The sequence below is a fragment of the Empidonax traillii genome, unplaced genomic scaffold, assembly GCF_003031625.1.
Source record: "Empidonax traillii isolate 1590-97213 ecotype Southwest subspecies unplaced genomic scaffold, ASM303162v1 scaffold275:size1536655, whole genome shotgun sequence".
Classification (NCBI taxonomy): domain Eukaryota; kingdom Metazoa; phylum Chordata; class Aves; order Passeriformes; family Tyrannidae; genus Empidonax; species Empidonax traillii.
In genome coordinates this window covers 1,033,415-1,047,717 of record NW_020955468.1, presented here as the reverse complement: position 1 = coordinate 1,047,717, position 14,303 = coordinate 1,033,415, and the positions used below count along the sequence as shown (strand labels likewise).

General features: G+C 46.5%; 1 protein-coding gene across 4 annotated transcripts in view; it reads left to right on the top strand.

The window, feature by feature from the left end:
- Nucleotides 1-14,303, top strand: part of FOXN2 (forkhead box N2) — a 33,682-nt gene that overhangs the window by 762 nt on the left and 18,617 nt on the right. For 2 of the 4 annotated variants that reach the window (XM_027889894.1, XM_027889891.1), the window contains exon 2: nucleotides 12,871-13,421. In XM_027889894.1, coding sequence (XP_027745695.1) covers nucleotides 12,885-13,421 — 537 coding nt within the window. In that variant the 5' untranslated portion in view covers nucleotides 12,871-12,884. Of the gene's footprint in view, nucleotides 1-413; nucleotides 1,005-1,609; nucleotides 2,051-12,870; nucleotides 13,422-14,303 lie in introns of those variants that run through there. The other 2 variants (XM_027889893.1, XM_027889892.1) reach the window with 2 other exon arrangements.

Below are 14,303 nucleotides of genomic sequence, written 5' to 3'. Positions count from 1 at the left end.
GGGGGAAATGGGGAGGCGCGGAGAGCGGGGCGGCGGGTCCCACTGGCGCTGGAGGGGGGTGGGATGGCGTGGGGAGGGATTGGTGTTCCCCAGTGCCCCGCGTGGGGACAGCGCGCGGGGGCGGCGCTCCCTCCGATGGCGATGAGCGGGGTGCGTGGGGACACCCCCCCCTCCCCACGGCGGCCGCGGACCCACTCCCCACACCCCGCTCCGCTGCTCCTCCTCCCGTCGCGGTTCCGCGGAGCTTCTGTACGCGGGATTTACGCGGGTGACCCCCTCCTTCCCTTCCCTTCCTCCCCGCTCCCCCGGCATGGCAGTCCCGCGCTCCGTGCGCGCTTCCAGCGGCGGGGATGGAGAGCGGGGCCAGCCCGGCGCCGGGACCCGGGAGCGCGGCCCCGACGTGCCCCGCGCCTCCGGGTCGCCCCCATGAAAACCCTCGGGCGTTTCATTTAACTAAATAAGGGGCCCTTTTGGCGTTGTTCCGCTGCGCCCCGCCGTCCCCGAAGCGGCGGGAAGCCCCCGTGGATGTGCAGAAGGTCTGTGGTTTGCAGAGGTGAGGGAGGAGAAGGGGAGGCGTTCCAGGGTTCCCGCTTTTCGGGTTGAAATCCGGGAAACGGCTGATAAGGTGCCCGAGGTGAGGCTGGGATCTATCTGCACGTGGCCCTTAAGAGTTTTCCGTCTCTTTTGTGTTTTGGTGAAGTTGGGCAATGTGTTGGTGGCAGCAGAGAGGAGCAGCATCCCCACTGCTCTCCCGCCTTAGTCCGGCTTGGACGCACCAACGTGCTTGGTTGCCCAGGTTCTATGGGAGCAGAAACTGGCTTTTGTTGGTAAAGGTCTGGATTCTGACAAGGCCCAAACAAGGACTAAAACCAGAAAAAAGGGGTAACCTTGAGGAGGGCCCAATAAACTCACGTTGCCGCCGTGGTGCTTGCCTAGGGATGGACGCTGTATGCAAAATGTGAAGTTAAAAATGCTGAATTATGGTGGACTTCAGTGCTGAGAAGGTAACTTGCTCTGTGGCTAACATATGAAATCAAGCTAACTTTATGTGTAATATACAATATACCATGTATATATATATATATATATATATATATATATATATATATGCATGTATACTCTCTAAATCTTATTATTGGTGGACTTGAATTTAGGTGGATTTAGTAATGATTGGGGGTTTTTTCCCTCATAGAAGTCTGGTGTTATGCTACATCTATGCAAGAAAAATTAGGCTGACATTATATTATGTCAGAAAACTTAAACTAGTTAGCAGGTTGTTGTTTGTTGTTTTTTCTTGGCAGGTGCCATCTCATGTTTCCCAAGCTCTGCAGAAGATAGTTGGACACAACTCTGAACTGAAAGCTCTGTAGTAGCAATTAATGCATTACACAGCTTGAGCTGATGAACTTAGCTGAGTGCCAGGATATGTTATCTTTGAGCTCAGCTGTGTGCTGCCACTGCACTTCACCTTCTGCTGGGGGCTCACTTGTGTCCAGCTGTGCAACTTGATTTTTGTAGAAATAGAGAGGGCATGGTAATTCCCACTTTGTATGTTTGAGTTGCCTGAAAAGTTCTGTGCTTTTAGTATTTTTTTTTTTTTTAATTATCAAATGGTCCCCTACAGCGAGCAGTGCTGCTGTACAGTGTTTACACCTGCAGACTGTGGTGGAGATGCTGTGTTGGCTGCCCTTTGGGTCCTGAGGGAAGCTGGAGGCACTGACCCTGTAACAATCCAGGCATGTGGCCCTGGGCACTCTCAGGGACCTTGCCGAAATAAAATTTGGTTAATGTCTTTGTTGGCAGCATCTAGACCAGAGGATGAAGTTGTGACCTTCTTTGGGTGCTGCCACTGAGGCTGTGCTGACGGAGCTCCACCGGGATTTTTCAGCCCAGAAGTAAGATATTTTTTGTCTAAAAGGGACACCAACCAAGGAGTGCGACGACCACAGGTTTTCTTGCTTGAGAATCCTTCCCATGTACTCTGAGGAGCTTGGGATTGAAGGCACCAGCCTTGACAGCAACTATCTGAGTGTCAGGACATGCCAGTCCAGTAAGTAATGGGGCAGGTACAGGGTTGTGTAATGGTCCCCTTGAATGAGAAGTACTGCCTGGCAAGTGAGTGTAGTGCTTAAGAAAGAAGACAGAGGCTTTGGGACACATCAAGCTGATTTTTACTATCTTTATTAACTACAGGCTCTGTCCACTCAATGCAGTAGACTTGGAAACGTGACATGTTGAGCAAAAGGAAACTCTTTTGGTGAATGAGATGGTTTGGCATCTGAAGATGCTATATATGGATATAGTTTAAACTGGTAAAAAGCCATGCAGTTCTTGTGCAGAAATGTTAGTTCCCATAAGAGCAGCAGAAGGTTTTGTGTTGGTTTCGCTGAGGTTGTAATTCCACCTTCTTCTCCTGCTGTTACTCCTTGACTGCTCACTGTTGGGGTTAAAAGGAGCTGGTATTTGAGAGGAAATACCCCAAGCTCTCAGAAGACTTTTCCCATGTGCAGGTTTGTGATACCTTATCAGAAGGAGCTGCATGGTGGGATTAGAGCCAGGGAGGTGGCAGGAAGTATGGGTGTTGGGAGGAGTGACGGCATGCCCACAGCCACCACTGCCATGCAATCCCTTAACACTGTTTCCTGCAATGGGGTACTTCAACTGCACTACTGTGGTGCAGAAAAAGCTGTGTGAAGCACAGCTTTCTTTTCCTGGCTGCGAATCAGTGAAAAGCAGCCTTTAGTCCCTGTAAGTAAAGTCTGTCAGCAGTTTGGATGCATGCTCACTACCTCTTAGCACAGGTTTAACTTTGGCTTATTCCTTTCGGCTCTTTGAGTTTTCTTGCCGTGGCAGTTGCTGTTCCTCCGCTCCTGGTAAATGAAGGTATTGTGTATAAGCTTGTGTCTATAGGATGTCACTGCACTGATAATAACTTTTTCTGAGGGAAGTAGATGAAGGCAGCGAGTGCCTCATCCCATTGTGCGTGTTGCCACCCGACAACCGAAACGGTGTTGGGCAACTTCCTGCGCTGAGGCGCCGCTGTCAGCGGCACTGGTGACTCACGTCAGCACGTGGCCGTGCTTCGACAAGTGCACACTTGCAGGCTGCAAACCCTGTCCGTGTCCCGCTGCAGCACTGAGAGGCTCGGGGTGGGTGCATGTGGGGTGTCTCTTCCCATATCCAGCGTCTGCCTTTGGCTCCCAGATTAGACACTCACAAATAAAACAAGGAAACCCTGAGATTCTTCCTCACTTTTTATCTGGCTGGACCTTTCTGTGTGATACGTGTTTATTTGTTCCCTGTCACGTTACACATCTTCTGGCTTAGTGTATGCTGTATGATGATGAGCTCTCAATCCCATCCACGCCAGGAGGGGTAAAAGCACGCAGTGATGGTCCGAGGTACTTCCAAAATACAATTTCAGTCAGCAAGTGGGAGGCAGTTCACCTGTGCTTTGGTAATATATTACATAGAAGGGAAGAAATGCTGCCTGATGTCAGCCAGAGTCTTTATGACCCCTGGTGCTCTGCCTCCTCCGTGTAAAACATTATGGCTGTGGAAGCATGAGGGTTGGGTCAGTCTCCCGTTTGGAAAGCATTGCTGAGTGCTCAGGCCCAGTGCTTGCAGGCCTGCAACCGGGAAACCTGGATGGTGTGTCTGGGGCAGAAACACCCATGTTAACAAATGGTTGTTCAGGGGTACCAGGACCATTGTAAGAGTAGCCTGGAATTTGCGCAGATAGGAATATTTATATCAAAAGTCAACAGTGTGGATTTTGACTTTTTTTGGTTTTCCTAGTGCATTCAAGTTTTTTTTGCTTTATGTTCGGACTAGACTTAGAGCTCCCTACTTTTTCCTCAAAAGTTAGGGAACGTTAGGGACTCCACTAAATTGACTACTGCTGCCACAGGAATCACCCTCCAGCACTGCTCTTCTGCACACTCTGTAAGGATTAGATTATAATTTGGAAATGTTTTTACCCAGTTCCTGCTGGCAGAACATCCTAACACGATTTACTCGGGTCACTGGTGTATGTTGACTGCCTGGCAGGATGGTAGTTGTGGTCTGAGGTGGCTGTCACTGCTCCACTGAACTTGCTAATGGTATGGGTTTGAAGTGCAGCAGTGAGCTGGGATCAGGTCTGCAGCCTCTAGCTGCGGTGCTTTTGGCTGTCTGCTGGCCTTCCCCTCTGACCAGCAACAGACCTGGTCTCTGCACTGCAGTCACAGAGCCCCACACCTCAGTGTGCCTTTGAACAGCATGGTTGGGTACCTCTGACTTTATCGGCGTGACCGCGTTTTCCATCTGCTGAGTGCTGGAAGGGTGGTGTGTGGGGGGTGCTGCTCCATCCTTGTGGTACTTTGCTTATGCATCCGAGTGTCTCACCAGTTGTGTGTTGTACCAACTGCCATCGTGTTTTCATTGTGGGCTTCCTGATGTGTGACAGGATGTGTTTCCAAAGCCCATCTCCTGGAGCAGCGTATCTCCACGCCAGGCTCAGGCCTCGTTTCTTCTCTCGGGTTGTTTTCAGTGCATTCCTCTCTTGCAGTTTGTAGCTACTTCTAGTTTCCCAGTTCTAGTGCGATCCCCTGCTTGCTTTCTTTTTTAACACTCTCACTGGATTCCATTGTGCTTAGGTTTGGGGTAAGTATGTGGTTGCCTAAAAGTTAGTTACTGTATATGGAGAGAGCTCAGTGCCTGGAGAAGTTGCACAAAGTAGAGTGGAGTGAGTGGGAGTTGGGAAGCTTGCTGCCAAGCAGCAGCCTCACATCCTCTGCTCTGTGAGGACCATCACCAGACCACTTATCAGCCAGTTTAGTTTTAGGGATGTTGAGCAGTCAAAAGTAGGACCTTTTTTTTTTTTTTTTAAACAGCCAAGTTTGATGCTTGTGGAATAAAATTAAAGCGAAGAGCATCGCTTTGCCTTCCCTGGAGCTCTGGAGGAAAACTTGTGCTTTGAGAGCAGGAGCTGGGAAACAGCAAGTGGGGGACAGCTTCACAATACAGAGTTGTACCAGCAGTGTGGCGGTGGCCTTGTGATACAGCTCTGATGTTGCTCCCAAATTAAATCTTGCAGAAGAGGCACTTGGGACGAAGCTTCAAATTGTTTTCAGCTGAAAGTCAGGAGTTTTGGTACTTTAAAGATGAAGAAAAGCTGCAAGTAAAAGACAGTAGTATTTTTTTCTAGCACTGGTAGATTGGCACTGACACCAGCTGAAATGTAGCTATATTCACTTCTGTTTCAAGAGTAGAGAAACATGTGGAAGGGTTACCCTGGAAAGGGAATTAGCATCAGAATTCTTTTGCAAGGCATTTGCTCTAATGGCTCACTTGTGAAGTATCAATGGCTTACATTTTTTTGCATGTTAGTCCATTTAGCAAGCACAGTGCTGAATTTAAGGAACATGACCTGTAGGCATCTTCTGAAAAGCTACTATTGGCAGTGAAGCATTTTTCTTAAAAGCACTTATTCCACCCCCACCCCCTTTTATCTGACACCAAGGGTTTTTCTTAATAAGTTTAGATTTCACTGCTGGTTTGGTTTTTATTTTTTTCATTTCCCAGTTTCTCTGCTAGACTATTTTCATGTGCATGTTTTAAATCTGAGGCACATGGAACTAGGTCCAGCAGTGACTGCAGCCCTTGGAAAGGCTTCATAATTGCAAAGTCTCTGAAGGCAGTGCTGGAATAAATGTCCCAGAGGCTCTGGGCTATGCACAGGGTCTGGATTGGGGTCTGGGCATGTCAGAGTTCATGTTACCGTTTTCCTTTCAGATACTTGTTTCAAACACAGACCCACTTTTGTGTGTGTGTATATGTGTACTTAGTAAAAAACCAGAATTTTATTTCATATAAGATCAGATGAAATCTTTCTCTTGCTCCCTGCCTTTCCCTGGTCTATGATAAGGTTTTAATCCCTCCCATTTTTAAGTTTTGCAGCATTTCTTAACTTTTCCTAATACTGGACCTTTTAATTGGTTTTAAGTACCTTCCCCAGCCCCTCTCCCTTAAATTATATCACAGGGTGCGGGAGAACATTGCCATTTAAGAAGGGCATTAAAATGAGAGAGGCTTGGAAGTATTTCAGCAAATCCCTGGAAAACCTCTTTTCCTCTTTGAGCCTACCAATGCCAGGGTTAAAAGGAAACCCCTGAGCTTATGGCTTGTGCGGTCCTTCAGTTTTATTTTCAGGTTGGCTTTGAGAAGCCAGTAACTGCCTTTTTAATGCTTTTTTAAACAATTATTTTTAATTTTCCCCCGGCTTTGCAAGCGAGGAGGAGCAGGAAGGGCCCTGCCTGTTACAGGTGCTACCCCAAGGAGCATCTCTTGAGTGCCCTCTGTCACCCAGGGGTGCAGCTGCCTGCTCATCTCCTCTGCAGGTGGTGGATCCCAGCTTGCTGAAATCTATGGCTGAGAGGTGGTTTTGTCCTCAGGAGACTGTAATGCCTTTAGTTGTCTTGGATACGTGACATCATATAGTGGTGTAATCAAATATAGGCCTTTTTCAGGGCTGGGGGGGAGGATTTCAGCTGACCTCCAGCCAGCCGAGCACGGGTGTGAGGTGGGCAGGGTATGGAGCAGGGCAGCCTGAGACAAAGAGATGAGTGGGGGGGGAAAGGTTGAATTAATAAAGGGGGAGGAAATGGGAGGAAGTAATCTGGTGTCCTGCTTTTAATGTTCCCGGTCAAACAGATGGGGTGCTTTTTAGTGATGGGTTTTCACAAGTTGTGCAAGAATCTTTTTTTTGGTTGCTGTTCCCTCTAACATGCAAAGACTTGTAACTGGTCCTGTGCCGTGTGCATGCTGGCTTGGAAGTTTATCTCCAACTTGTGTAGGTGAGCAGTGACAGTAATTTATTTGTGTCATTCTTGGGCTGTTTCAGTAACACGGTATATACATTGATGCATATACCTGGTATAAATACCTTCTCATAAATGCAAAGGAATTGAAAATCAAGAGAAGAGTTTGCTGTTGGTATAGTTGCTTGCATGCAAAAGCACCTACTACCTACTGATTGTTTTAAATGCTCTCACAGAGCCTGTTTTTGTTAGTACAGAAGTTGTGTGTAAAGCACACAAATACCTGGCTCTGTAACTAAGGCTGTACTCCCTGAGCTTGTTGGAGAGAGGGTGGGTGCACAGCTGCTGTTATTAACTGAAGTGTGATATGGCTAAAAATCTTTCTTCCTGAATTAAAATTATATTCTGCTCCTCAGACTTGGGCGATGCATGGTAAGATTTTTTTTTTGCATTTTTTGAAACCTGGAGGGAAATCACTGCCCTGTTGGCAGGTTTCAGATCTTCCCACTATTAGCTGAGGTGACTTAGTTGCTCGGCTGGTCATACAGAAATAAATAGGTGCATTTAGTTGTGGAGAAGGTTGTCCTAACCTGGGATGCTGATGTTGTGCAGGTGCCAAATGGCACCTTTTATCTGATGCCAGTGTAGAGTAAAGAAGGATCAAGCAGCAACATCAGGTCTGTTCTCACGCTAACTTGGCACGGACAAGGCTGTGGCATCTTTTAACAAAAAAGGCTGACTTCTTCCTTGCCAGGTCAGTGAGTCCAGGCATGGTGGCTGCAGTACTAAAATGACATCTATGCGCTGACACCTGCAGTGCTGCTGGATTTGGAGAAGGTCACCTTTGGTGATGGTGGTGTCTGTTGCAGCTTTGTCCTCTGGACCTGGACTCTGCAGGAGTGAAGGCTTCTTTGAGAGGGGCTGCTGCAAACCAAACGTGCTTCCCTGCTTGCCTGAAGATATGCCCAAGTGAACTTTCAGTTTTGTTAAACAGTTGGCACTCACTAAAGCAGCTTTGTCTTCATAAAATGCTCACACAAAGTATTCTCTCCTGTATCAGAGGGTATCAGTGTTCAAGGTCTTCTTTCAGAATGGAGTTGTAGCTGGAGGTGTATGTGGGGGCACACAAACCTGATTTAACTCCAGGTGTGTTCTGCTAGGCTGAGGACCTTGCAGTCCCCATAACCTTCCCCAAAGTTAGCTCTTCAGTCAGTTTGAGAGAAGACTGCAAAAAATATTATCTTGTCTTGCAACACTGAGTCGTGTCCAATCTGTTCCTGCTTCTCTGAACCAAACTGCTGACTGAATACATCTGCAGCCTTAATCAGCCCCTTGGACTTGGGCTCTGCTGTTCAAGTTGTGAATGGCCTGCAAGAGCAGGTCTTCAATGGGCTTTGGGTGCTGGACTGGCACATATTAGCAGGGAGTTCTGCTCCTGGCTTTTATGTGTTCTCTTGAGTGATGCCAAAAATCACAAAGACTGCTGGAAAGAAGGTTGTTTCTCTCACCTCTTTTCTTATGCATCCTAACTTTTATTTGAGCAACCTCAGTTGACTTGGCAGCCTTTTAATCTTCTAACCCCTGAATCATCTTACCTCTGTCTAGAATTGCCATGCAAAATATTGGGCACCTCCACTGTGATACTTGGAGTAGATGTTTTGGTTGATGTTTCTTTTCTTACAGGAAGTAGATGCTTGATTTCCATAGGGTTTGGATCTGTGATGATCTGCTTTCAGTTGCAAGCGTTAATACCAATGAACAGCAGCATGCTGCGTCACTTTGTGCTTATTGGTGGGGGTAAAGCATATGAGTCAGAGCACAAACTTACAGATTTTTTCATAGTTGTGCCTGAAGAGCTTTTATTGCATTTGCGTGGCTGAAGGGTGCTTTCTGGCTCTTCTGTGGCTATCCCTGTGGGAATTGCAGCAAGTCTCTGGCCATTCAACGCAGCAGCCGGAGAAGTTGGGTAGGTAGTTGCCATCTGCCGTCCCCCTTCAGTAAGAAGTGGCTTGGGGAGAGCCCTAGTAGAGGGATGGGGAGCATGTCTCAGCAGCTGAGCAGTTGCCTGCCATGTGGAGATGGTTTTCTTGCTGTTCCTGGAGTAGCTGAAGAGGCAGGGAAGGTGGCAGTAAGGGAATAAAGGAGTGGAAGATGAATTTCACTGAGTGGCCTGGCAATGCACATGCACAGTCTTAGTCTCCCTTTTTTCATGTTGGTGCTGCTAATTCAGCTTGTCCGTGAGCACTGTGGGGAGCACGTCCCAGTGGCCACCTCCAACCTTGTTTGCTTTGACTCTTTGAGCTGGTTAACAGTGAGAAACATGAAAACAGCCTGATGGTCCAAGCATGTACAATTTTATCAAAACATCTACACTGGAGAGCTTCTTCCATGCTCTTCTCACAGTCTGCTCTCCTTACTCACTCTTACTGTGGTTTTCTTGCTGGGTCATGCTTGTCCACAAAACCTTGCCAGCTTACAGCAAAGATGGCTTTGGTGAATCCCATGATCCTTATGTAAAATATTAAACCCTGAATATTGGAAGTGGTAATTTTGAAAATGATAGCTCGGAAGCTGTGTGCTCACAATGTGCTTATGGCCAGGCAGAGCACGCATGGAGAAAAAAATTGCGAATACCCATATCATTAAAGGTCTCTGTGAATGAAGAGGGGCTCTGGAGAGCACATGAGCTGATCACTTGTGGGCCTTCAGATGTGCTCCAGAGGCACTGGTGTCTCTGCCCACCAGGCTGCTGCAGGCAGAAGGCAGTGCTGTCTCAGGTGGTCCTGTGCCCTTGGGTACTTGAGAAGGGAGAAGATCCTGTGGTCCACATGGTCCTTGGGTGCTTGAGAGATGAGACAGAGATGACCATGTCTGCTAATGACCCCATCTTGTGGGGCACCCCTTGGAGGAGTTGTGGTTGTTGATGTTTGTCTGGGGGAAGAGCCAGCTTTTGATGACCTTGCAGTCCTTTGCAGTCGGAAGGCTGCCAGTGCTGGTTTCTTCTTCAGACCGATGCAGCAGCAGGCCAGAGTAAACAAGACAGAATTAGAGGTTCTGAGGCTACGTTCTATATTCTGAGGCTGAGGTGATGCTGTCTCCAGAAAAGCAGTGTCAAAATGATCCTCAGTGTCACCAGTCTTATTACTGCCATCACAATGTAGTTAAATTCTTCATTAAAATAGCTTCCCTGTTGCATACTCTGCTATCTATATTTCAGTTATCCTTGAAGCAGACCACTGGAGAACACCCTTTTAAAACTGCAGCAGTTATGGAACTAATTTTATTTTTTTTCTTATTTATTAGATGATAATAATCTAATAATGGCCTTCATAGCTTTCTAGAAAGAATATTTTGACTTCTGATGTGTTCAGGTAGAAGGTGTGCAAGGGGGTGAACTAGGCACTGAGAAGATAACGAGATGTAGATTTTTGTAACACATCTACTAAGAGAAACGTGGCACTAACGTAATTTAGTTAGTGTAAGTATATTACCTGCAAATAGTATTTTTTAAAAGTAGGATGTTAATTGTTCTGATGATTCTCTGCTAAAAAAAAAATGTCAATGCACTATTGATTTGTAGGCTACCACAAAGCCTACCTGATATGCAATGCCAATTTAATAAGTTAATATTTTTCCCTCTATAATTTTGAGTGTGCCCAGGCCATATTTGTGCTGACAACAGACTTTATTGACCCTTTCACCTAAGAAATAAACACAGTGACCTCAGACTTGCATGGGTGTGTGTGCATGTGCGTGTGCTTGATCTACTGTGCTGACGGAAGATTCGTAAAGGGATATTTCATGTAACGTGAACCAAGAGCTAAAATTACCAACACACGGCTGCGAGGTGTAAGCTTAGTATGTAGCTGGCTAAAGAGGTGCTGAACAAGGAGGTAAAGTTAATCTTCATAAGGAGAGTGGTGCAACTCGGGTTGCAGCAGACTTGGGTTTTTTTTTCACTGTACGAATTTTTTCACTAGCTCTTTGTTTGTTTTGTTTTGGTTGTGTTTTTTTTTTTTTTAATTTAAGAAAGGACTGAAGAAGTGACATTAGTGTACATATATATGGCTGTGTTAAAAGCCAGCCATCACTGACTGCCAATATAAATCTGCTCTGATGGCTTGGGGGAGAAGTAAATTGTAGGGAGAGCAAAGCTATTTTTGACCAGCTATTTGAGCAGCTCACTTAGATTTATTTATTTATTTATTATGACTGAGCTGGTAGTAATACCCATCCCTGCATTTAATAGAAATAAGAAATAGAAAACAAAATTTGGGGATGGTTTCCAGCACTACTGCTGGTAAGCATAGGTGTAAGTGCTACTGTCAAAACATCTTTGCAATTGCTGGTGCATGAGCATGTGAACAGATAAAGAGAGGAGAAAAAATTGCTGGTGGGAAACCCGATGTGTTCTCTGGGAGAGGCACAAATTCTGCACCCCATGGCTGCCTGGCACCAGGAAGGGGCTGGCAGGACTCTTGCCTCTGTTGGGGACCATCAAATGGATGTGTCCTGTTGCCTTTCTAGGTCACCATGTCATTCCTCCATCACGCCTGTCACTCCCCTTCTCCAGAGTCAGGAGGCTGGGCAAATATATCTGCAGGCAGGCCGGACAGGGTACTCCCACGGACACAGCTGAGGCTGTCAGGTTGGAACTGGTTGGCTCTGATTTTGTAGGAGGGACAGCCAAGAGCTCTACACAGTTCTGGACAACTCCTTGCCTCTGCTTTGTAGGAGAAGATGGAAGTGCTTGGAGCCACATATTTACTGAAAGCTGTTGTAAGAAAGCATCCAGTAACTGCACAGAGCTGTCTGGTGAGGCGTAATATGGAAACTCCTTGTCTTGCCATGGAGCTCTTGCAGTGGGGGCTGGAGCATGTCACCAGAATGATAGCACGTACTGGGACAAGGAACGGGGTTGGGGTTTGGGGTTTTGTATGTTTGATTTTTGGTGGTTTGTTTACAGTTAATGTGAACCTCAGATTTGCTGGTGAATGGCATCCACAGTTGGCGTGTCTTATGTCTGTAGTGTGTGCGTGTACATGTACACAGCCCACATCTGTGGAGTGGTTTTGTTGGTCTGTACTTCTGGTGTAGCTGTGTTGGCCAGAGCTGTGGGTGCAGTGAAGTTCTAACATGGTCATATCAGCGGGGAAAAAGCAGCTCTTCCCATAACATAGTTTGCTAGAGGATCCCACTTAAAATCCTACAAGCAAGGTGGTTTTTGTTAGTGTAATGCCTCTAAAGCATGTTAGCCCATGCATTCTGGGTGGCAGTTTTTTATAGATAATAATTTTATGGTTAGGTTTTTAGTGTTTTTTTTTTTTTTTAATCGAAGTGGTCAGCCATTGTTCCTGCACCAGGTCTGAGCTGCCACCCCAGCAGATGATCCCTTCCTATTAAGAGCTGGTCCCACCACCCTCTGCTCTGCAGGAGAGCTCAGATTAGGGCAGTAAGCTCTTGGAGGAGGGGAAAAAGATCTTTTGGACCCAGGCAGCTCTGTGGGACCCAGCTGATGAACTGATAGGCTGGCCAGATCTCTCCCTAGTACAAAAGTGTGACAGCAGTTGGGAATGACTGTGACTTGTAGGAAGTTGTAAAGGCTTCATTTGCACGGAAACCACAAATGCACTTTATGCCGATGTAAGTTTTGCAAATTTTTTCACTCTTTGGGCATTGCACCAAAGGCAAACACTTCTAAGCAGGGTCAATTCACAATATAATGAGTATAACTGAAGACTTAATGTGAGATCTGAATGGATTAGATCCTACCTGTTAAGGTCTTTTCCAGATTCAGATGTTGACATGAAAATAGCTATTATTTTTGTGTCTTAATTGGTGTTTCTAGATAGATACAGCAGTTTCCAAGTGCTTACCATAAGCTCTGATTACAAACTGAGGGGAGTTAGCTCATGAGATTACTGGGAGGCTCCTGCTGGACCCTGGCTCTCATCAGTGACTACGGTGTTCCTGCACAGCATAGGGATGGTGCAGCCCTGTATTTGGGTTTGGTGGGCTGAACGTGATTTTGTTGGTTTGGAATGATTTCTGACCATCTTCTCTCTTGCAGACCAATAAAGCTAAATGGGTCCAGTGACTGGAATGACTCCGGATAAGAAAGCTGAAACGCCAGGAGCAGAAAAAGCTGCAGGACTACGGCAGTGTCATGGGATGGGCAGCTTGCCTGACGCAGGCGATGCCGGCAAGCCAAAGGCCACCGTGGTGGACAGAGATGCAGCAGACGATGAGCTCACAAATTTGAACTGGCTGCACGAAAGTACAAACCTTCTAACAAACTTCAGCCTCGGAAGTGAGGGCCTTCCGATCGTTAGCCCCTTGTATGACATCGAGGGGGACAGCGTGCCATCCTTCTCACCATCCTGTTACCAGAACCCTGAAAAAAAATCCTCCACTTCCAAACCTCCTTACTCTTTCAGCCTTCTCATTTACATGGCAATCGAGCAGTCCCCCAACAAGAGCCTGCCAGTCAAAGAAATCTACAGCTGGATCCTGGACCGCTTCCCCTACTTCGCCACGGCCCCCACCGGCTGGAAGAACTCGGTCCGACACAACCTCTCCTTGAACAAGTGTTTCCGAAAGGTGGAGAAAAGCCATGGCAAGGTGAGACATGGCAGGAGGGAGGTGGAGCAAGTTTGAAATTCAGAGGGAAATGGAGAAGATTCTGTTGTTCTCAAGGATGTTTTGTTTGGGGTTTTTCCCCCTACATGTCCTCTAACACTTTATTTGCAGCTGGAGATGGTTTGGAACTGCTGCTTCTGAGACATCACAGGATGACAAAAGTCACTTGGTTTTGTTATTTATTGCTGACCTGGGTAGATCTTGCTGTCATGCATCATTTTTAAATCTGTCAAAGACACAATTGTAAAGGACCTCGTTTCCATATACAATTTTGTTAGCCTGCAATAGCCAGACTGAAATTTTAGATGTCTCTCTTAGACTGTGTTCTTGATGAAGCTTCTTAAACCAGTGCTCTCTGTTCTCCAGTGCTGAAACTCTGGAATATGTTCCTCCTTCCCCTCTTTTCCACCACAGCCATGGCTATGATTGCCCTGGCAAGCAGAACAGATTGTGGGATGCCAACCAGCTTCCCCGCTTAGCTAGATGTGCTGCTCTGCAAGGTCCTCTTGCTTGGGGGCACACTGTATGTATGTGGCTGAGTGTTTCTCAGTCCAGACAGCTTTCTTAAATATTAAACTGACTCCTTCACTTGTTATCTCCTGTTACACTTAGCACAGCTCTAGCTTTCCAACAGCCATCTTAATTCCTGCATTTAATGTACTGCAGTGCTTTAACCTCTGTCATAGCATAACAGTGTGTGTCTGCATTGTGCAGACACAGTTCTTGAAGTCAAGGGTACTCTTTTCTGTACAAGTTCTTTCTTTTGACTTCCATGGTTTTACTAGTGACTTTTTTTTCCTCCCTCTCTCGTTTCTCATCCTGTTCCTCAAAGAGCTGACTCTGACTTAAATAAACTAACAAACC